The following is a 22,867-nucleotide window of genomic DNA, read 5'->3' on the forward strand; positions in this document are numbered from 1 at the left end:
TCAGAAACAAGCACTGGAACAGTTCCACTAAATACACACGCCATATATTGTTCCCACAGTCAGTTAATTATACAGCTTAGTGGAAAAGCCTCATTAATGTTATGCACTTTACAGAAAGTATCTACATATATTAGTGGAACAGTATCTTGTAAAAAACACTTTCCTGATTGCTGTGTCTTCTCTTTTAGAGACAAAAAATGACAAATTTTGGCCACGACCAACCAATCATGCAGCAATCAAAACGGAACAGTTTTAAGAACTAAGAAAAATCAAAAATCATCAGGAGAGCATCATAGTAACATATGGGCTATGTAAAGGTTTTATTTTTTATTTACAGCAAATATATTACAGTAAAAAAGGTTAACATGACTCGTGGTTGTGGGAGGATGGTACATATGCATACATCAAGAAGGTTTCATTTCCTTGGCACTAACTGAACCAAATACAAAGATTCAACACAAAAATAAGAAACAGAACATTTATTAGGCAAACTCTATCTGTACACATCTGCAACTGGGATTTCAATGCAATCCAAAGAACACAAACAAGTCATCAGGATGGCAAGGACTTTTTCGATGAACATGTTTAACTCTCAAGACAAGGCTGTCTGGCACCATTTAAAAGTTGCTGTACTGAACACACTGATTTTAAAGAAATGTCACAGATTATTAAGACACTGAAAATGCACTCAGCACAGTGAAGAAGCCCATTATTTTCTTTATTTCTTTTTTTACTCCCACAATACCAGAGTGTTAAAAGGCTGCATGGCAGACAAGCTGGATGCAACAGCTGGAGAATTTTGCCTGTCAAGCAAAGTGACTTGCAGCAAGAGATGTGCTTTGTGCAACAAACCCAATGATACACAGCTTGTGTGGCTTCAAGGAAGATGATCTAAGAATAACAAATGTTGAAGCCTTATAAGCTCTTTACATCATAATCAGAATCCTGAGAAAAGCAGGATCCAAATTACTCCAAGTGAATTCAGGCTTACTTATACCCAACAAAATTGTCCAGATATACCAACAGTAGTAAACAGAGTTAATGCAGTGTTAATCCTTTTACATTTTAATGACTATCTATAAAAACAGAAACTAGCATATTCAAATCTGTTTACATTTCCTGAGCTTAGTTAAAAGAAGAAGGAATGAACGTTACAAAAATCCCAGTAAGTCACCAATAAATTAAAAATGTACATAACCACTATAGCTTAAGAAGCTCAGAGTGAAGTCTGCCTATCAAATATCCTTTCTTTAGGAACCCTGTACAGAAACCATGCCATTAACTTCACCAGCAATACTGAGATGCTATGGAATTGTAGGTCTTTTTTTTTTTTTCCCTGCTCTTCCAGCAGATTGCCTGATGGCCTTTCCTAATCAAATCATATGAGAGCATTCAAAAACTGCAACCCTCTACTTGCAGCGCACAAAACAATGTTCTCAGCAACACAATGTACTACTGAAATTCAAATTTCCTAGCTGTAGTTTTTTGTGTGGGCTCTCAGCTCTCACACACAATACCACCACCCTGGCAGCAGGTTTGGTATTTTGTGGGGGAACAAACCAGGAGACTGTACCCCCTCAGCAATATCCATCTTAGCCCATCTCAGAGGTTTCTTTAAGAGCCAACATCTTGCATTTGAGAAAAGCACTCGACCTACATGAGTCATACACATGTTTATTTATGCATGTTTATTTCCTGCATAGAGAATACTGTGTACCTTGGAATAAAACCCAAGCCTTGAGAATATACTGAGAGTATATTTGTAGCAGTGCTACGGAAGATTAATTCAAACCCAAACAATCAAACTCAACAGTCTCAAAGACTTGCAGAGCACAAACTTTGATAAAACAAACTACTTTTTAGCAAACTGTCTGCTTATAGCATACTTCTATTTTATGGTGCACATAAAAGAGAGGTAGAAAGGTTTATCTCCTCAATATCAGTTTCTGTGCAGTATTTATAAAATGTCAGAAAAAAAATCTATAGCTTTTTGGTGAAAATGCCAGCTTTTCTCCTAAGAATTATAAGGAATCTCTTCTTTCCACTTAAGTGCTGTAAACTAAGTAACTGGAATCTGGTTCAGAAGAGCTATCTTTCCAGTAGCCTTACCACACCAATTTTGTTACCAAGTTCTGCTTCTAGTAAGTCATTACAGAAATACTCCTATACAGGGCTCAAAAATTCCTCACAGATACAACCCACCAAACCATATTTACCAGCCAAACAGTACCAAGTCTGCCCTTAAAAAAAACACTCACTCTTGCTCGACATGCATGATCCATCTTATGCAAGCTACCAAGAGGGATAGGGAAGAATGGAAGTGTGGAAGGCCCTGTGGGTCCTTCTTCTCTTTGGTGATGACCTCAGATGTCAGCACCATCATCACCCTGTCTGGCAGAGCATCCTGAAGCAGCTTCTCTTCCTGCCACGATCCAATCTCTGCAGCAGGAGGATGGATGGTGCTTTAGTAATAAGCACTCCTCAAAAAAGGTAGGAAGAAAGACCCGACCAGGAGACACAGCTGAACAGAAACATGCTGGTAAGATAATATCCATCTTTCCCTGGTGTTAAGAGAAGCCTGCAGCAGTACAGTTTTCATGATTGTCACCAGATAAGGGAGAGAGATGGAAAGGTCAGCTGCAGCCATCAGGAGTGTGATCCCGAGTGCAGTGCTTTTCCCACGGAGCTGAGAGCCTCGGGCCAGGGGAAGGCAGGTCAGTGGCACCAGGGTGGGATCTGCCCACAGGGGCTCCACTCCTGACCCCTGATCTCATGGCACTGCCAGAACTGATCCATCTGTGACAGAGGACCTGCCTGCTGACATTTCGGGGCACACAGGGCCGGAGCTCCAGCTTTATTCACATAGCAACGACTGTTCAAGGGTGGGATTTGAGCCATGAAAGTCAGGCTGCTGCATGGTGACCTTTAATTTACCCAGTGAATGCTAAGCAAATTACATTAAATTAAATTCAGTCAAAGCAGATGCTAGCTTATTTATTAAAAAGCTCAGCTTTCTCTTTCTTTCAACTGGTTTTAGAGACCAGCAGCTCTTGGGAGCAGACCTTCCCTCTAACTTAGTCAGGCAAGAGCAGCTCCACAGAGATAGCCAGAGTGACTCTCCTGCAGCAACAACAGCCTAAAGAAGACCTGGCTTTCCCTAAGGATGCCCAGCAACAGCTCATGAGCACAGCATCTTTGCCTCCTTGCTCCCTGCACTTCCTACCCAACCCAGGTGCTCTCCCTCCTTCCACAAAAACCACACCAGACTCAGAGTGGAAGGCAGTTCTTCATTGCCTTCTACTGTCAGATATTTTGAGAAATCTATGAATTTACTAATATAAAGAAGGATTTACTCTGTTTCAGAAAACCAGTGCTGCTCTGCAAATATAGAACTTGTCATTAACTTTACAGGGGTGGGTAAGGGAACTCGTATACAGTAACATGGTCACATTCACAATCCAGGCTGGAAACCTTTCTTTCTGTCAGTTGTAGTATGATGAGACTGAATAATGCTCCTGTGCTCAAATAATCAACAGGCCCTGTCCTTTGGCATGCTCCCTTTCAGCAGTATGCCCAAAAGCAGTCACATAAATAAGAGATGTGCTGCCTTCAGCAACACAGGCTTCATAGACAGTCTGTTTTGCCTTTTTTCTTCTGTTCTCTGAAAACATTACTCTCATTAATTTAATTCTCCAACTATGATCCACCAAAATAAAAATAAATTCAAGTAGGAAATCCAAACTGGTTATTGCTGGGTTATGGGTCAATATAAACTGACCAGACCCAATGCCAACCTTGAATTCACTTTACAAAAGTAAGGATTGTTCGATTACATTTGCTGACCATAGACAGCGTCTTTCACTATTCATACAGTTTGAAGACCAAAGATTTGCTGAGAACAAGACACAGTCCATGTCCCCTGGAAGTAAATGGAGCTAATAGCCATCATCTTCATCCATATCACAGCCATAATCTGAAACACACAAAGACAAGGGCATATAAAAATGCAAATATTCTGGCTTAGAAGTATTGCTTCTTTAAGGTTGTTTTCTTGCTATATAACTACAAGATAAGTTTTGCCTTAGGCAAGCATTTTAAAAATCATATATCTTCTCAGGCCTAAATAAGTACTTCCCTCAATGAAATAAAATTATTTTTAAGCATGTATGTGTAAATATCTCTTCTCACTTGTCATTATACCCTCGTTTAGGAATACTTGGCACATGTATAAGTGAAATACTTGATTTAATTTAGAAGTTAAGGTGATCAAGCCTGATTGTCACAAGTGACTTGGCACACAGTGGCTGATAAGCAACAGCATTACATTTACAAGGAGGCACATTTTTCACCAGATATAGGCACCAAGGAAAAAGCTGGTTTGTTTATATTATTCATGGATTTATGAGCTGAAATTGCAAGGGTTCAGAGATAGCTCAGAGTTCCCATCAGCATCAAAAGAGTCCTGGAATGAATCCTGACCAATGCATCTGACTCAGATCTCCCCTATCTTCTTACTTCTAGACTTAAAATCTTTGCCCAGATTTTATAATCTCGTTTTGTTTTCTTAAACAATACTGAGTGCAAAGACTGCTGTGTGTCAGAAGGCAAGTCTGTATGTTTCTAATGCACCAGTTTCTGTTCTGTGTGCTTCTGAATGCACTGACACAGATATTTTCTGCTGTGCAGATGAACCTATGGATAATTATTACATATGAGGAAAGTTAAACTTTATATTCTAAATCCAATACAGGGCAACATCTCACGCAAAGAGACAAGCAAATGCTCAGAAGCAGAATTAAATGTAATCTATAATGATTTGTGTAGAATGGGTGAAGTTCACCATCTGTAATTCATGTAGTTATTTCAAGCAGACAGGTCTAAAATCCACAGAGAAAGCAGCTAGGAAAGAGTTATTTGCTGTTCTGAGCAGCTCTGTACACCTGCATTCGAATTCTGGGAATACTCCTTTTCTTTTCCTCTTTATTTTTTAACTCAAATTTTTCAGCTGTTGTCCAGACCAGACAGGGAGTAGTGGAATGTTCTCAGAATGGTTCAAAATTAGTAACATTTACAAAGAAAAAAAAAAACTCAGTGACCTTTATTCTATTTTTGTGGGGGGTTTATTAATAAACATAGACCCACCCTCCCCCATATGGATGCCTTTTCTTGGGAACGTTATTCTAATAATAAATGCAGGCAACAAACTGTTTTTCCTACAGTTCAGCAATTATTTTCCAGCAGAGATATCAATTTAAAAGCAACAGACACTTTTGTGAAATGTATACATATTGTCCATGAAAGCTAAATGAATAGTGATGGGAAGATTTTTGCAGTAAATAACATTTCAGTGGGAAACTTATTCCCATCTTGAGCCTTCACAACCCATAATTAGCAGCTCCCATTTTAAAAATAATTTTGTGTTATTTTCAAAGCTTAACTTCTAAAGGGAAGTTTTTAATAAAGGATAAATATGGATGTGTCCAGCTAGGAAAAACCACAGTGGAGAGGAAACTGCCTTTTCCTGCCAGCTAAGAAATCTAATTAAACCAGTGGCTTTGCTGGGTAACCCAAAGAAATTAGCACAAATCTGTGTACCATACATGCACCACCAATGCCATTACTGCACTTGGGGAAAATGCTTCCTCTTAGCACCTTCCCCAGAAGCAGAGTGTAATGTTTTGTTCTGTTTTGAGCTGGACAGACACGTCCCCAGGGCCCATGGACAACCTGGACATCCCTGCAGCCTCCACTGAGGAGGCACAAGGAGCAGGGAGGGGAGGCTCAGGGGGCTCCAGGCACAGCCAGTGGAGGGGTTACTGACCCCCTAACTCCTCAGATCCACCTCAATAAAACTAATTCTGGAAAACACTTCACACTTCAGTTTGTTCTTGAGAAGTCCTCTTAGCCTAAAGCTCGAGATGCAGTTTTCTCAGGAGGAGTCTCTAAGGTCAGCTTTCAGACAAGGGCGATTCCAGGCTTCCCACAGGAATGGGCAATGCTGAAAAGGCAGCAGGAGCTCCAGGACAGGGACAAGCAGGAGAATCCTGTGTGTCCCCACCCCTGCAAGGACAAAGCCCACAGCACCAGAGATGGTAGCCCCAGCTCACCATTTCCTCCCATTAACTGCAAGGCGCTCATGCAGTGATCTTCATCTTCTTCTACCTCTTCCTCTTCCACCTCTTCATCAGGGTTGTAAGCTACTGGGCCACTCTCCACAAGCACAGCTGCTGGTTTTTCTACATCAGAGGCTTCAGCTTGTGCATTTGGAAAGGTAACCTGCATAAAAGAAGAGAGAACAGTAGAGCAGCTCTTCCTTTGGTCCAATATTTGCACAGAACTTTAACAGCTTCCAAACAATAGGGAGAGATGGAAGCTCATGTCCAGTGCTACAGGTTCAGCTGTTCTAATGGAAGACTGAATGAAAGTCAGGCAAAACCACCCAGTTTTCACTTAGTCCAGAACCAGGCAACTGAAATATCCTGTAATGGTAACAGCAGAACAAGGATTCTCTGGCAAGCACAAGGGGAGGAAAAATTTGGGAGCTAAGGCGCCTCTGTAGAGCTCTGTGGGAAAACTTACAAACCTCTCCCACAGTGTGCTCAACTCACATCAGGCCTATTACAAAATAACAACGTTATTGACAATTTAATGATAGCAAAAACGTACCCTTCAAATCAGAAAAAGCCCAACATGTATTAGTTTTGACAGCTCTGGTTGGATTTATTTGGCGGCGCAATGAGCTGTGGAACAAATAGCACTCTGTAGACAGCACTTAATGTGATGGCAGAACACTCAGCTGATAATACACACTGGCACCTGTACCATTACCTATGGAATTCAGCAGAATAATGATCTCCAAACACTAACTTGGGAATCAATCATTGACAGGACCTGTTCTGTACATGGTCCTCCCCAGCTGCTCCAAGGTTAGGCAGGACACAGCACGGAGGGAGAGAAAGGGCAACCCCACAAGGGAATAGAGGTGAATTTGGAGTAGGTAATGCTGTCTTTGGTTCACTAAGGAGACATCTGGGAACAGGGCAGGAAGCAGCAACAAAGCCTGTGCTAGCATAGCCCAGGCTCAGGTCTTTCTGCTCTTTCTGCTCTTTCTGCTCATTTCCATGGTGTGCTCAGTCCGGAGCCTCCACCTCCTGCTCTCATCCAGGGAAGAAACATCACAGGAGCTTTACCTCCATCAGCTCTGTAATAGGGTATTTTCCACACCCATCCTGTAGTTGGACTGTTTGGGGTTTGTACACTAAAGTCCATGGCACACAAAACCAGATAATTAGTAGCAATTTGAAGAACCTTAATGATTAACCATGAAAGCTGTGTTGTCATGTAAAGAATTTTGGGAAGGGAATATTGACCTGTCACCAGTCAGCTGTTACCAGCACCAAGTCATCTTCCCTAGTAAGATGGAAAATACTGGGACCTCTTCTTTGGAAGGACCAGTGGTGAAGTGTTTCTAAAATGAATGGTCCAGAGGAGACAAAAAAACCCCAATTCCTCTGGTCCATACCATGAGAAAAGTGCCACAGTACTCTAGTTTTTAAATTGCAGTACACAGCTATGTACTGCTGCATATTCTCCAATTCCATTGGCAGCAAGCTCTGATAAAATGCTGCAGTTTATTTTTATTTATTTATTTATAAATGTATTTACTTGGGATGCAGTAGCTCCCAGAATCCCTGTAACTCCAGGCACTTCAGAGATACACTGTAAGAGAAAATCCCTGTACCAGAAAGTTGATAGTCTAATTATTCAAACATCAAAGCTGTTCCTGAACTTGTCATATACCATGACAGTCAACCTAAAGAATTTGCCTGAGTTTTTCAAAGTCACCTCAGGGTTTGCTCCAATAGCTCATTAACAGGGCAAAGACATCCATTAATTTTAATAGAAAATCAAGTATTTAGATATTTGGATCAGTCAAAGACAGGTTTTCATTATTTTTTAATACTCAAATTAATCATATTATTTAGAGGAACTTCCCTCCAGTTTATATTTCCTACCACTGCTTTTGCCTCTAGAGTGATCAAATTGAGTCCATCTTGGTATAAGCAGAAATAGACACAAGAGTTTGAAACAAATCAGCATCATAATATACATCAATTTATCTGTTTAAAAGTACCCATCTGCTCTGAAAAAGTGGGTGAATATAAAGGAGCTACGATTGAGTCATTATTTTTTAAAATTGCTCCATGCTAATTAAAATGTGACCTTCTTCTAATTATCATGTCCACTTCCAGACTGCTGTACTTCTAAAAATGTGCAGAGTTTTCTAATGAGCACAGAATAAGAAGTGAAAATGTATTTCCCTAGGCAGGATATCAAACTGTTTCTGAAAATCAATGACTTTTAGTCATGTTAAAAAATAAGGCAGTCAAACAACACCTTTAAATAGAACTTCCTGAATTCACTTCCAGACATCCTGGACTGGAGTTTGGCACTTAGCTTTATTTATGGACGGGCAATTGTCAAAGGTGTTAAACTACCCAAGGGAAATGGCTCACTTTCAGAAGGGAGTTAGTGTCATGCATTCATGGGCAAGAGGGACAAATACCTTTGGTACACTGAATTTTTAGATATGCAGTTGACAGTTTGTTGTACACAAAATGCCTGTGAATATTCTGTACAGTGTGAAAATAATAGTGAAAGAAAGTAGCTATCATTGTTACCTGGTTTCACTGTCTGAAAATAATCCTGATCCCTCTGGGAGGTGCACAAAGCCACCCAAGGAGGGCTTCTGGAGTGGCCACTTACCAGCACTAACTTTTCTGTGGCACTGCTCCATTTTCAAACTAGACAAACAAAGCAGAGTAAGCCAGGCTGTACAGAGTTAGCTCTGTCCACACTGGTCTGTGACACAAACCCAGCCCATCCCTGGGGTCAGCTCTGGCTGCACAAAAGTGGAGTTTGCAAAGTCCTTCTTCTCTGTGAGGACAGTGCAAGTGCTGAGAAACAGGCACGAGCTCTGCCCTCTCCTACTCCTCCTGACCATTTATTTACAAGGAGCTTTTTAGATGCTTGCAGGGAGTTTCCTCTTTTTTGCTGTCCAATGAAGCATCATGAGGCTGTGCTGATGTTCCTGATGGATGAGTAAGGCAAGTCTGGGTTAGACAACAGCCAAGCTCAGCTTTGCAGTGCTCACAGTAACCAATTCCTGGCCTGATCAGACAAACAAGACTCATTTCTTTTACCCTTATCTACCACATGACCACAGCCAGGCTGAAAATAGCTTGTGGGAATTTCCAAACTCAACCTGTTGCACCAGGAGAAGTGCTGGACTTTTCATACCTCTTCAGTGGCAGCCTTCTTAGCAAACTGGGTTGAAATCAAGGGTCTTAATCTGCAAAGAAAGAAAGAAAAAATGCTGAACATCAGAAAAGTTGCACAAGAGTTTGCCACAGAGTATTCATTCTCCAAACAGTGAAAGCACTTTGCTAGTGTGATGTTGTGCAATTACTTTTTTAATGATTTAAGATAAAGAGCAGAGAGCCACAAATGCCACAATAATTAACACACACATTCCCTTGGAAGTATCTGTCCCAAATCAAGGTAATAATAAAAGATGCCAGCAGAGTAGCAAAACCTCATCTCAAACTGCAGCCCCAGCTTCTCCCCAAGGTCTTTGAAATAGCTGCATTCATATTTTACAAAAATCAAAACAAAACTGATTTTTGGAAGAATGCAGACATGGCAAGACTGGGCCACACTCTGATTACCTAGCACTGGTCTGCAACTGCTTCTCTGCATCTGATGATACACAGAGGATAGCAGTAAGATTATGCATGCAGGATACCATCATCATCACAGGCAAGAATTTAACATCCAGCTACAGAAATCATCAAAAAAAACCCACCAGGGACCCTGAACACTTTGAATGAGAAATGACAGAGGTTGAACATAAACATTTTTCGAAACTCTGCATCAAATGTGAAAGAGACCTGCATATTTGGGGGAGAAGAGCTGGATCAGTATAATTTTACAGCTAAGTGTTAAATATTATTACTTCTGAAAAACATTTCATAGTCTGTTGTTTCCTTACTGCCAAGAAGGCTGTTCTCAATCCATCATTTAGTGTTACTTTCTGGTCTCTCCTGCTCATCTAGATGTCTCTAGTCACGAAGAGGATGACTTGCTTTCTACAGAAACACTGCTCAGACAGCTCCTCAAGCACGTCTTTTAACGAAGTCTAGGCAAACAACTTAATGAATACCAATTTATGCCTCCAGAGATACAGTCTTTTATGATAAGCAGTATTTTACTCTCATTTTTCTCTTAGTCATTCCTCCTTGTTAACACACAGAAACTCCTTGTTTTCCTACTTATTTATTTATTTCAAATAATCAGCAGGAGGAAATAAAACCCCAGAGAATGCGCAGGGGAGACTCAGATCATTATCTCTGATGGTGGAGACAATATTAAAATACAAGATATTAGCAAGCTCCAGAAAGGTTCAAAAACTGGCCATCTCTGAAATGCTTTGCAGGACCCAAAAGGCATTTCAGCAACTCCAGTAATCAAAGGTGCCTCCCCCCAGCAGGTGAAAACAAAAAAAAGCTAAGGGAATGTTTCAGGAGCAGTGCCACTGAAGAATCCAGAACACATTATTCTGCTACAAATACTTCTTTTCATACGATATAATTACAAAAAATTTCAAGAAAGTGATTCACTTGACCTACATAAATATCTATTACTTACAAATCCTGGTCGACTTCTGGGCTCAGAGAGATTATATTTGAAGTCATGACACACTCCTCCCTATGTGCTCAACCTTCCCTTTCCATTATCTAACCCCAATTGTAGAGTTTTCACCTTTAAATGTTGTCAAGTCCAACCTGCTGCAAGGAGCAGGGGTATCTTCAACCTGACCAGCTTGCTCAGAGTCCTGTCCAACCTGACCCTGAATGTTTCCAGGGGCAGAGAATCCCCCACCTCTCTGGGCCTGTGCCATTGCCTCACCAGCCTCATAACAAAAAAAAATTCTTCCTTAATTCCCCAGATTTGAGAGTACCTATCTACTTTCAATCACTGTTTTCAAAAAAAATCACCCTGTTTAGATGCTTATAAACATATGGATGCAGCAAAGCCAAAAGGTTGCATAGCTGAAGGATTCTAATTACTAAACAGGTTGTGTTTCATTGATGCGACTGAAAAACACCCAACACTGCTAAGAAATAAAGGACTTTTATTTTAAATTCATAGTCATGATTAGTGCAATTAACATTGTACCAAAGATAGCACCTTTTCCCTCCTGCTACCCAAAAACATCAGACCTCCCTGGAGCACCCTGAAAATATTTCCTCCCCCCAATTAAAATCAAGCTGTTGAGTAAGACTCACAAGGTAATCAGAAACTGCTGACATTTCTTTTAGAGCAAATTATACATGTGCTCACACAGTGAAGAAAACAATCACAGCTACAGGAAGCAGAGTAAACATTCCAGTTTCATTTTAATTAAAATGGTCCCCTAATGAAAATAAAAAGATTCACGTTTATGAAAAGCCTATTTGCAAAAACTTTAGTGCTACATCCAAGAGCCCTTCTATACCATTTCTCAGCAGCAAGGGACTCTCACACCCAAACTGAAATTAAAGCTGTATTTCTGTTCCACAAGAGCCACTCACAATATGCATATCTTCACTTCCTTATTACAAATACAGCACTGCCATCTGATCTGGGCAATACAGTTTCTCCCTCAGCATAGTATAAAATGCATCCAAAAGCAGTGGGGTGGGTCCTGCTCCTGCCATGGATGGTCAGCACCTGCTGCAGGCCAGATCCAAGGTTGGTCTCATCACCTGGGTGGAATGGCCTGGCCCCTCCATACTATCTGCTTCCTAAAACACTACCCATGACACTGGAAAAAGGTAAAACCATCACAAAAACTTATTTCCCCGCTGCTTTGATTCAAACTACAGCTATAAAAACTGTAAATATATAACCCCCTTGGCTCTCCTTATGCCTAGGGAGAACCCTACTATTACTGTACAAAACCATTTAAGAAGGTTTTATTTGGGATGTTGTTTTGTTCCTTGAATGCCCCAATGTCCCGACCTCCTTAGACCAGAGCAGCTGCTGCCACACCAGCCATATGGAGCCATAAATTGCTGGCTGCCATGGCTACAGATACAGGCTCCTTCTGCTGTCTGGCTGCACCTCAGAGGGTGGAAAAATTTGTCCTCATGGAAAAGCATGACCACTTTTGAGGCTGGGACAGGTCTGAGCATCAATGATCAAAAAAGCACCTTGAAAAAATCCATAATTGAAGTATCTTATCCAGCTTTCACTGGGCATGACTCAACCTTATCTGTAGAAGGTTACCAAGGGACACACATGCACATATCCACTACAGAAGAAAGATCCTGATCATCAAAGTCCAGACTGAATTAGAGGTTCAGAAGCTCAATAAATAATATCAGCCTACATTAAGGTACAATTCCATACATACTGAAGTGACAACAGGATCCATTTAAAATGTAATGTTGTGACTGGGAAATAACAGGGCTCCTGGTCTTCCAAAGTGTGTCAGCTGTTGTTCACTATTTATGATGACTTCTAGTTTGGGACATTTTCCTTTTGAACTTTGCAAATTAACACAATACCTTGTGGGAGGGAAAAACAGAAACAGGCAACTTTCTGAACAGCAATGTAATCCGTAAAAGGGGATAAAAAAGATTTCACACAGCCCCAAGTGTGTTACATCCACACTTCAAACTACTTCAAAAATTATGCAGATCTACTAATGCTCATGTCAGCCAACACACATAACACTGGAAGCAGATTATCTTGACATGTTTGTGACAAAAAATGGCATGGTACAAGGCATCAGAGGCTGCTCCCTGCCGAATCTGCTCCGCTCTCAGCTGAGATGTGCACGATAACATCTGGGTTTGTCCTCCAGCTTAACAATTTAAAAGAAGATTCAATATAATAGCTCCTGACAGGGCTGAAGATCACACAGACTGAACTTTCAAAGTGTTTTTCTCTGCAAAACAAGCTGGCTGTGACAAACAACGGTTTTTATTTTGCTTATTATTTAATAACAAAACATTACACAGCATAGTACATAAAAAAGAAAGAGCACTGAAAGGTAATAAACCCACCTCACTTCCACCAGACTGTTCATCCACCACAAAGTTTGACAATACCATAAAAATCTCCTCAGTGCAATCCTACAAGTAATTTGGAAACTCACCCAAAGCTCTTTCCTTACTGAATTTTAATTTAATACACCCATGTAGGGAACATCTTATTGCTGCTTACCGCCCATACTAATTTTATACACGGATGGTCCCAGAATATGCAATGGGAAGCAGAGATTGAGCAGAGCCCACAGCCACAAGCCTACAGTGTAATTATGCAGGTCATCCAAGACAACTGCCCATGAAACCTATATATCCATGCACAGGCCTTTCATGTGCAGGGACAGAAAAAACTATTGAGAAATGACTCAACAAGAGACAGGTCAGGTTGCTCACACTGGCCGAGATCCCCCTCCCACCTGAGGCCAGATGGTTTTGCCTCAGGCGGTCAGTTTACTAGACATCTGTGTGAGAAGGAAATTAATATAAATGTTTATACAGGATAGGAGTGCCCTTTAATTAGGTACTGCCAATGTTATCCTTACCAGAAAGCTGCTCTGCAAGGATTGAAATCTCTTCTTGGAAACACATCAGCATCAGGAGATCCTGCCTGCTGTCCTGCCATTGGGTCAGGACAAAGGGGTCCCCCTCCCGGACTTGGATGACTGCTGCTTTCCAGAGGGCAAAACAAAGGCTGCAATGACAACCATAACCCTGGAGCACTTCGGGGTTTGCACATCCAGCTGTGGATCCCACCATCTTCCACATCTGCTTCTGCCTGAGAGCCAGATGTTCACGGGAGCCGCTCCCTCCGCTCCAGAGGAAGTGGAGGCAAACAGCCAAGGCCAGGGCTGGCCATGACACCCATGAACAGCAGCATGATGCCCTGAAGACAGGCTAGGAGTCAGGGTGTTACTGCACCACCTCAAAAGCCCAGATACAACCACAGACACCATCATGCTCTGCAGAATGACAAAGCACCTGTGATGCTCGCACCTTGAAACCGCGTGTGCCTGAACGTGAGGTAGGCAGGTGGTTTTGGCTGTCTCAAACAAACTCTTCACCCTGTCCAGCTCACCATCACTTTGAAAGCTCCGAGGAGTTTCCTTGAATCGCTCCCCCATGTGCCAGGGCTGCAGAGACCCCAGCTAAGGCAGAAAGACTCCAAGTACGAGCATGTCCAAACTGCAATGAGCTCAGCTCCCACACAGGGAGGTTAGGAGGTGGCTCAGCGCTGCCAGCCGTACAGATGTGACAGCAGGCAGGATATGAACCCTCCTGGATACTAACACACAGCTGTGCCAGTTCCTGCCAACTCTGCTCCAACATCCCTGTGTGAACTCCACCAGCAGTCAGTGCTTTCGTCCTGTTTCCGAGCAAGCAACACTACGGAAAGAACCATTTCAAGCAGGAAAAAAGCAAACTGAAGTTGACAACAAAAACTAAAGCAAAATGAGGAATTTTTCCCACTTCTGATTTCCACTCAGCCCTCTTTCATGCTGGATCAGAGGAGCTTGGCTTTCATCAGTGCAGCACCAGACAAGGCACTGAGAACATCTTCAGTGCTAATGAGAGCAGCCTCTCCCGGCAAGTGCCTGGAGCTGAGCACTGACGGACCAAAACTCACAGGAGGAAACTGGAAGGAAGTAAGAACCTCTATCATTCACTAAGGAATAGATTTACCACTGAGGAACTAAGCATCTACATCACTCACCAACAGGTTTTTGAAAAGCAGGAGCTTTGCTAGTGTGTCGTGAGTTGAACACCTATTCCAGGCTTTTCAGAGAGGGGCAGGGGCTGTAACATCTGTCTTCAATAACCCAGCTCAGAGTGGGCAATATTTTTCTGCATAGCTGCAACACTTTTTCCTCAATTAGATGCTGGAAAATAGCAACTTGCTGTTCTTCCCACTGACTAAACCAACAGATTTTCAACAGCAAAAATGAAAAGAATGACATCTAAGGCCAACTCATTGGGACCAAATGAAATTATACTCCTGCAGCAGATCCCAAACAATATCTCCACATGTCTGCTTCTGAAGGAAATTGCTGCAGACCATGGGAAATTACAATTGCTTTAGGACAAGACAGGCTGACTGATCTAATATTTCTGGTTGACACACCTTCTTCCTGAGTTTGTCAATAAAGACACTGATGAGCTCATCTCTCCACAGGTCAGGAAAGTATTAGTTGAAAATATGTTATTCCTTTCACCATGGAAATTTTTCCAGATGAAATGATGGCAGCAAGGCAAATCTGCACCTTGCTGAGAAAAGCTACTTAAAATAAGGAAGCTATGAAGCATTTTAATGAAGGTAAATGAGTAATCATAATGGTCTCAGTTAAGCAAGTCTAATGGCAGTGTCACTTTTAAAACACGGGTGTGAGACAACTCATGTGGTGACAATCCATATGCCTTAACTATCATGTAGGGCCATCTTTCAAATGGTAACAGCACAGAATGCAACTACCATGGCAGAAAAAGCCATTATTAGCAGATAAGGCAAATAAAAATAAATGTAAAATGGTGTTTGAAACTATAGTAACAAGAAGTGAAATTTTAAAAGTTAAATGAACACATTATCATCTCAACAGAAGGATTATGCTATTGAAAAATTCTCAGCAGTAGTACTGTCGTCTGTTTCTGGTGCAAATGTATTTTTCTAGACTCAAGCAAGGAGGATTACAGATATTTGCTTTTGGACAAGTGTTTTGATCAATCTTAACCTCATGAAAGCTTCAAATGAAGCAAAAGATAAAAAGAAAACACCTTAGTAACCTGCAGTCTCTGGGAACAATTAATTGAAGTTGTTATACCCAAAGGTGATGCCAGATCGATCGCTGGATCTTCCCTGTTGACATTACAAGGACAAAAATCATGCCAGACAAAAGAGGAACTCACTTCTTCCACACCTCTAGCAGCCTATACTACTGGGCAAATTCAGTTTCTCTCATCCAATTATGCAGGCAAAACTAATATTTCAGAATTCAGGCAACTATAGATTCATACAAGTAATCCATCAAGGAATAAAGATGGATGACTGATTTTTTTTTTTTTCCTTGTGTCTGGTCTATTATCCATTAAAGAACAATTTCACTGGCAGCCATCTGGAAATCAATGTATTCCAAGCTTTATTTTATGATTACCAACATTCCCCTTCGTAACTCATTTCTAATTATAAGTAATAAATCATTCCTTCTTGCTTGTAATTTATAACAGCCAATTATGGCAAACCTCTTATTTAAATAGCAAATCTCACTGTAAAACATCACATATTTTGAGGTATGCACAGAACATCTAATCAGGCAGCTGAATGGTAGAACGACGATTTAATGTGAGTTTTGCAGTCACCAAGAAGACACAAGTGGAAGAATCCACCCTCCCCTGTGGCCTGTACAAACCAGAACTTTTCAAAACTGAAAGCACAGTCTCATCTGCCTGACTTGATGTAGAGGAGAATGACATGCAGCAATAAGAGAGCCAGGACACTACTCGGGGAAGGCTGGTGTCAAGAATTCCCTTTACTGTGTCAGGAAATGAATAAAGAAGCTGTGGCAGAAGAAGCTGTAGGTTGGTTAACTAAGAACTTCTGGGTAATGTCTAGTTTCATTTTAGGAACTAACAGGGAAAGAACACAGATCTAAATTTACTATTAAAAAAAAACCTGACTCAAGTAGCTTTTCCCATGTCTGGATTTGTGTTTGAAGTGGGCTGCCCTCCTCCCCCCAAGCCAAAGGACTCCCCCATGCACTGCCCAGGTGCTCAACATCACACCTGCTCCCTGTTACACAGGTTTTGTAGGTGTTAGCATAGAGTATGAGCAAGACACTCACTCAAATCACTTCTCCCCATCCCTCCCAGCCAGGAGAGGATCAGGCAGAACAAAGCAATGAAACAGTCAGCAGAGAAAAAGTGTCACCAAATAAATCCAAATTCTTCCTTTGCGGAGAAGCCTTCAATGGTGGTTTGCTATGGCAACCCTTACCAACAGCACACCAGCAAAGAAATGTAGTGGAGGATGTCAGATAAGACCAAACAGAGTCAGCCCAAAAGCACAGGCAAGGACACAGAAAAAATTTGAGTTATATTTGTTCTTCAGTGTAGGTCTGAGTAACAGGCATGTGAGTGCAAACACAAGAGAGAGGCTTCTTATAAATAGCTCTTCTGGGATTTGTCCGTTAGGAAAAAAACCTCACTCTTGTCAGAAAAGTATTTGATACAATTCTGGATACAGAATTTATTACATGAGAAACTGATCTCAGGAACGTGGAAGTGGTTCCCACTGAGATTTTATTCGGTCATCACACAGCTCGAGTCTGTTCCAGCTTCACATTGTGTCATCTGGTAAGCGTTTACAGTAGGAATCTAGGGAACTGGATTTGGAAAAAATCCATCACAACTGACCTAAATCTAATCTGACCTGAATAATCAAACTCAATATCAAATTAAAAAATGGCTAGACAAGAGAGAGGAGCGGGAATTCTTCAGCTGCAGGAGATATCTCATGCTCTCCTCAGCCATACATTGAGTTAGGCACCACTCTCTTCTTTTCCCAAACAGCCGTGGTGATGGAGGCTATGGGAATATCCCCTTGTTCCAAAGGTGTCAAAGACCAATGCACAAGTGCTGCAGGCTCCACTGTGCTCCCTTTCCTTTTGAGATACCATTCACTCATCAGAGAAGGTGGTAGTGCATTCCTCCCTGCCAGGCTGCACTATGATCTAAGCAAAGCACCTGGAAATGGGGAATGGAAGAGAGCAAGTGAGTAAGAAAATCCAAAGAGAATGCTTTGGAAGGGCACTGGTGACCATGTCAGTACCATCTGGCTGTGTCTTTGCCACAGAGTCACCCCAGAGAGTGGCCTTGGCTGCAACAACTACTGTGAAATGTTTTGCTAGAGCCACGGGCACACCAGCCCACCCTACAGCCACATGTCAAAGTCACAACCTGCCCTGTCACCAAGCCATGCCCATACTGCTGCTCCAGGGGGTTACACTGCCAGCACTGCTTTATTGCTAGACACTGAGCTGAAGATGTACAGGTGCAGCACCACCCAAGCAACACACAGCAACTCTCCATAGGTGCATCATTATTTACAGAGATCTTGTAGTGATGTATTCAACAAAAAGTTTCACTGCTTTCAAGATTCCTTATCTTCTTTTTATGAGAGATCTAAGTATTATTTATTAGTCTTCTCCACACACAAAGCTCAAAGGCATTTTAACATCTGGTTTACTCTCTCAGCAGTGAGAACAAAAACACTCTGAAGAAAACTAAAAAATCACTGGCTTGACGTTGGTGAAACTTGGGTAGTATTTCTGGCAAAAACTTTGAACAAGGATGCAAAAAACAGCCTGTAGAAAACTAAAGGGAGGGAGAAACAGACACCAAAGCCTATAAATTTCATTTTGAAAATAAGGCGTCATTCTTATTATGCCTGTGGATGTGTATCTTCCCCATAAAAAGTTTGAAAAGCTTTATATAAACTACACTTCTAAGCAAGCTTGTAATTAGCTAGGGGCAGGCTTGGCTTTAATTACAGCTTGAAGAGGCACATTATGGAAATACTTAGCTAATAACCACAGTGATGCTTTGTTGATGGCTGAGGTCAGGCCAGCATGTGATTGCCATGCAACCACCTGAGTACTTTCTGTCCTGTGTAAACTGGGCTCCCTAATGAAGGAGCAGGACGGGTCTGTCAGGTCTTCCTCCCTGCTCTGGCAGACAGGCTAAGCCAGGCTTTGCCTGTATGGCAGTGCTGAGATCTCCCAAGTGCCTGCATCTGGCCTCCCTGCTCCTTACAAGAATGCTGCAGGATATTTGTTCTCACCTCACCTGGAGATGCTGTGCAAAAGGAACCTGACAGAGAGAGATGAAACTGCACCATTTCAGCATCAGGCAAGAACAGCCTGCACTCAGTGCATGAAGTGGTCAGATATCAGCATACACTGTGAATATATACACCTTAACCTGTACAGCTTTTTTCCAAGTTAATATGAGGTTGATCCCACATCCCATCCCAAAAAACCCAACAGGATAGTCAACAGCAAGAATACACCCCCAATAAAAAATTCCTGCAGCTTCACACAGCTCTCTCACAATTTTGGATCCAACCATTACTGGCATGAGAAAGGACCAGAAAGTAAACTGTTCTTTATTCCAACCTGAGAAACTGCTTGCCTGGCACTCTCTACTTGGGTATAAATATGCATGGTTAATGAAGTGCAAAACCAGTACAAATCACTGGGAAAATGGCTATTTACCATTGAATATGACACAAGCTTAAAATATGCATTGCTACACACTGTGGGTGCTTGCTCATACACCCTGTTATGAACCAATGAATTGCTGAACTGGGTCACAGAAGTCCTTCATGATCTAGAAGTCCTGCCTCCTTCACAATGCATTTGGTACAGATAAAGAGATGAGTATAAAAATGCAGTCACATTTTTTTAAAGAAAGAAAATTCCAAATGGAAATGTTATGAAGGAAAACAATACTAACTGCTGTTATAAAATCTGTGTGCAATACGTGCAACTGCTTCTGAGGGATGAGAATGCTGCTGATGTGGGGAGCAGACAGCACCATCTTCTCTGGCGTAAGGTTGCACATCTGTGGTGAAGTCAGGTGAGCTTTGCAGTGGATCCTATGGGTAAAACAGACTTACTTGATAGTGTTTTGCTTTAATACAGCTTAATACTAGCATTAACAGATATAATTATCCAATAGAAAGCTCACTCTAACTGCAGAGGAGATGCCTCTCACAGCCGCTCACACTGGTTTAACTGGATCAACTGGAAAACCTGTCCAGATGAAGACAGCAATGCCCACAGTCAGCTGCATGTGGCTGGTGAACAGGGGGCACCTCTGGGCCACCAGTCCCTAATCTGGCTCAGTCAAAACAAGCCAGGTCAGCCTGAGGAGACCTCTGCTAACTATAACCTTTGAGATTGCTGGAGTTTTCACAATCAGTTGAAGAGCACTTGCATAAGCAGGTCAGGCAGCAGATCTGAGCACAGAGAAGCTGAGTTCAGCTGGGAAGATGTTTTCCTGACCTTGGCTTACACCCAAGGCTCCCAACACCTCCTTCCACCTGGAGAGGTGGAAGGCTGACCCCAATTTCCAACACTCAGATGGCCAAAATTTCTGTAACTGGAAATCAGCCACTCCCCATCAAAGCAAAACATGACAAAACCCATGTGACAAGATCTGTTTAAAACCTCAGTTTTTCACTCAACCCTTCCAAGAAACTGTGGCCCCTGCTGCGTAGTTCTTCCGCCAACAAAAATCTAGCTTCTGAGAAGTGCCAATGTAAAAGCCAGGCAAGCAATTCCTCCTGCTGAACATCCTCTCCTCCACCTCACTGTAGCAATGGAAGATGCATTAAAAATGTAAAATTACTGCAGCTACAAGGCTCCATTCAAAAACTGCTCATGCATATCCTCAGCTCTGTGTACACAGCAATACTGAAGGGCTGGAGTTGTCCTTCAGCATTGTGCTGCTCCATCTGAGAGGGAGTCACATAAATGCAGTGTAAGCTACACTCCTACCACAATTACTAAGATATGGGCTGTGAACAGTAAAAGAAGTTCAACTGACCATGAAATGTGCAAATAATACAATAAATAGATATTTAGACACTGTCTTATTTATACAGATTTCATCCTTTCCATCCAATCACACATATTTTGTCACCGTATTGTGTCTAGTTTTTCAGACAATTTTGGACATAAAACAGATTTTAGTACAACTCTAGTGACAATGTGTAAAATCTTAAACAAATGCTATCCATCTCAAGTAAATCCCTGCTTTTTCCTTTGTACTTAGCAGTGCTTGCTCTCCAACCCTGTCATGAAATAATTGTATTGAACAGAGAAGCCAGCAAATTTCCACTGTAGTTCAAATCCCTCTAAATACTATCCTATATTTGAAGACCGATTAAAAAAAAAAAAATGTACTTTCAGGTTAACCTTCTGCCTTTTTTTTTTCTTTTTTTTTTAAATATTTCGAACTTCAACTCCTCCCAATAAAAATTCCCAGCAAAGAAACTGATTTTCCTGCAAGACCTGAGCTGCTTGAAGTGAAGTGCTCAGCAGCATTGTGGGGCTGGGTGTGCACAGCCCCTTTCCAGGCTTTGTGCCGCACGCACCCTCTCCAAAGGCAAGGGCTCCCCGCTGCACACAAAGACCAGGCTGTTCGGCCCCAAGTCACAGCTTCAAAGACCAGCAGCACAGAATTTGCCAACTCGCTTGGCCATTCAAGCAAATGTCAACTGAAACAAAAGCACACCCAGGAAAAGTTGTTACCGAACGCCACGCTGGGAAAATAATGCAAATTTGTATCAATGATCAACGTAGCTTTAACTGAGCCTAATGAGCAAGCTGCTTATGTTCTTTTTTTTTTTAACATCACCACACTAATTTTGCTCTCTGAAGGCATTTCTGAAGCATCAGTTTTGGAAAAAAATTGATAAAAAAACCCAAAAAAACAGTGACACCCTCCCCTGCTTTTTAAAGAAACTTCAATGCATAAAGTTTAAATCTCCTACATTCTGTACTTGGTCAAAATATGCAGCAAATGCTGAAGAAGTGCTTGGCCCCAGGGAGACAAAAGTCTGCACAGGCTCACTGGTAACACTCGCCCGCCTTTCAGCTGTTTAATCTCCATACACTGTATTTCCTTTATCAGCACCACAGCATCGCTACATTTTGCCTTATTTTTTTGTGTCTACAAAGTATCGTGAGAACATCAATACTTGGCAAGCTAACACTTGGGCTTTTACCATGACATCACAGATCTCTGGGTTACTTTGCTCCCTTGGTTAGTAAAATGTTACAGCAAATAAATAGTCGTATAAAAGAGGGCTTTTTGTTGTGTGGGGTTTTTTTAAATGCAGTTTAAGTGCTATATTGCAACATAAACACTTTTTACTGTGCATGTTTTTATAGAAAAAGTTTTACAGAGTAAACTGCGTTAAAGAAACTGAATCAAATTTAACACACACAATAGACTTACATTAGAAATTAATTTGGTAGCAATTTATGATCCTTTGGTGTGAATTTTCACAGTCATTCTTAGAGCAAGAATGTATAAGTTCAGAAGTGTTATGTTTTGCCTGGCCTCAATGGGGAAATTACAGTTCTAAGGTTCTTGTTACCTCTGGGCTTCTGAGTATTAATAATTTATTTGAAAATCTTAATACAAGAGAACAAGAAAGCAGTCTAATCTCTTAAACAAAATACATGTTTCTACCATAAACACACTTCACACAAAGGTGCTAAAAACCAATTGCCAACACTGGCAAAAGTTGATCAATCCAATACTGAATTAATTTACTGCCTCTACGTCTTCCCACTGAATTCTGATGCCCATGCAAGCAGTCCTAACCTTCAAATCCCCCATCCATCTCACAGGATAAATATGAAAAAATACACTTCAGAGACGGCATATGAGTGATGTGGTGCTTGCACCAAATGGCAGCACCACGCAGGGAGCCCGGGAGCAGACTTCTCTCATCTCTCAACAAAAGCAGTCTGGGGAGGTGCTGTCGCTGCAGTCGTGCCCTGGGCTCCTGGCCCAGCTGGCAGCACGAGGAGGGTGTTTGGCAAAGCCACACTGGAGCGGCTCCCCTCGCCCGCCGTGTGCCGATCCCTGCGGTCCCCGCGGCCCCCAGGAATGGCTGCTGGTGTTCAGGGCACTTCAGTTCAAAAATTCCAGCTCCCAAGAGGCTCAGGGCACAGGCTTGGGAGCCTGGGATCACCAATTGCTCTCCTTTA

General features: G+C 41.8%; 1 protein-coding gene across 1 annotated transcript in view; it reads right to left on the reverse strand.

Moving 5' to 3' along the window:
- Positions 1 to 303: 303 nt before the first annotated feature.
- BRF1 (BRF1 general transcription factor IIIB subunit) overlaps positions 304 to 22,867 on the reverse strand; it is a 171,110-nt gene continuing 148,546 nt past the window's right edge. The window contains exons 16-18 of the mRNA XM_021554502.3: positions 9,301 to 9,352; positions 6,108 to 6,276; positions 304 to 3,973 (exon numbers count right to left, since the gene is read on the reverse strand). Coding sequence (XP_021410177.1) covers positions 3,936 to 3,973; positions 6,108 to 6,276; positions 9,301 to 9,352 — 259 coding nt within the window. The 3' untranslated portion in view covers positions 304 to 3,935. The remainder of the gene's footprint in view (positions 3,974 to 6,107; positions 6,277 to 9,300; positions 9,353 to 22,867) is intronic.

The sequence above is a fragment of the Lonchura striata genome, chromosome 5, assembly GCF_050655825.1.
Source record: "Lonchura striata isolate lonStrDom1 chromosome 5, ASM5065582v1, whole genome shotgun sequence".
Lineage (NCBI taxonomy): Eukaryota > Metazoa > Chordata > Aves > Passeriformes > Estrildidae > Lonchura > Lonchura striata.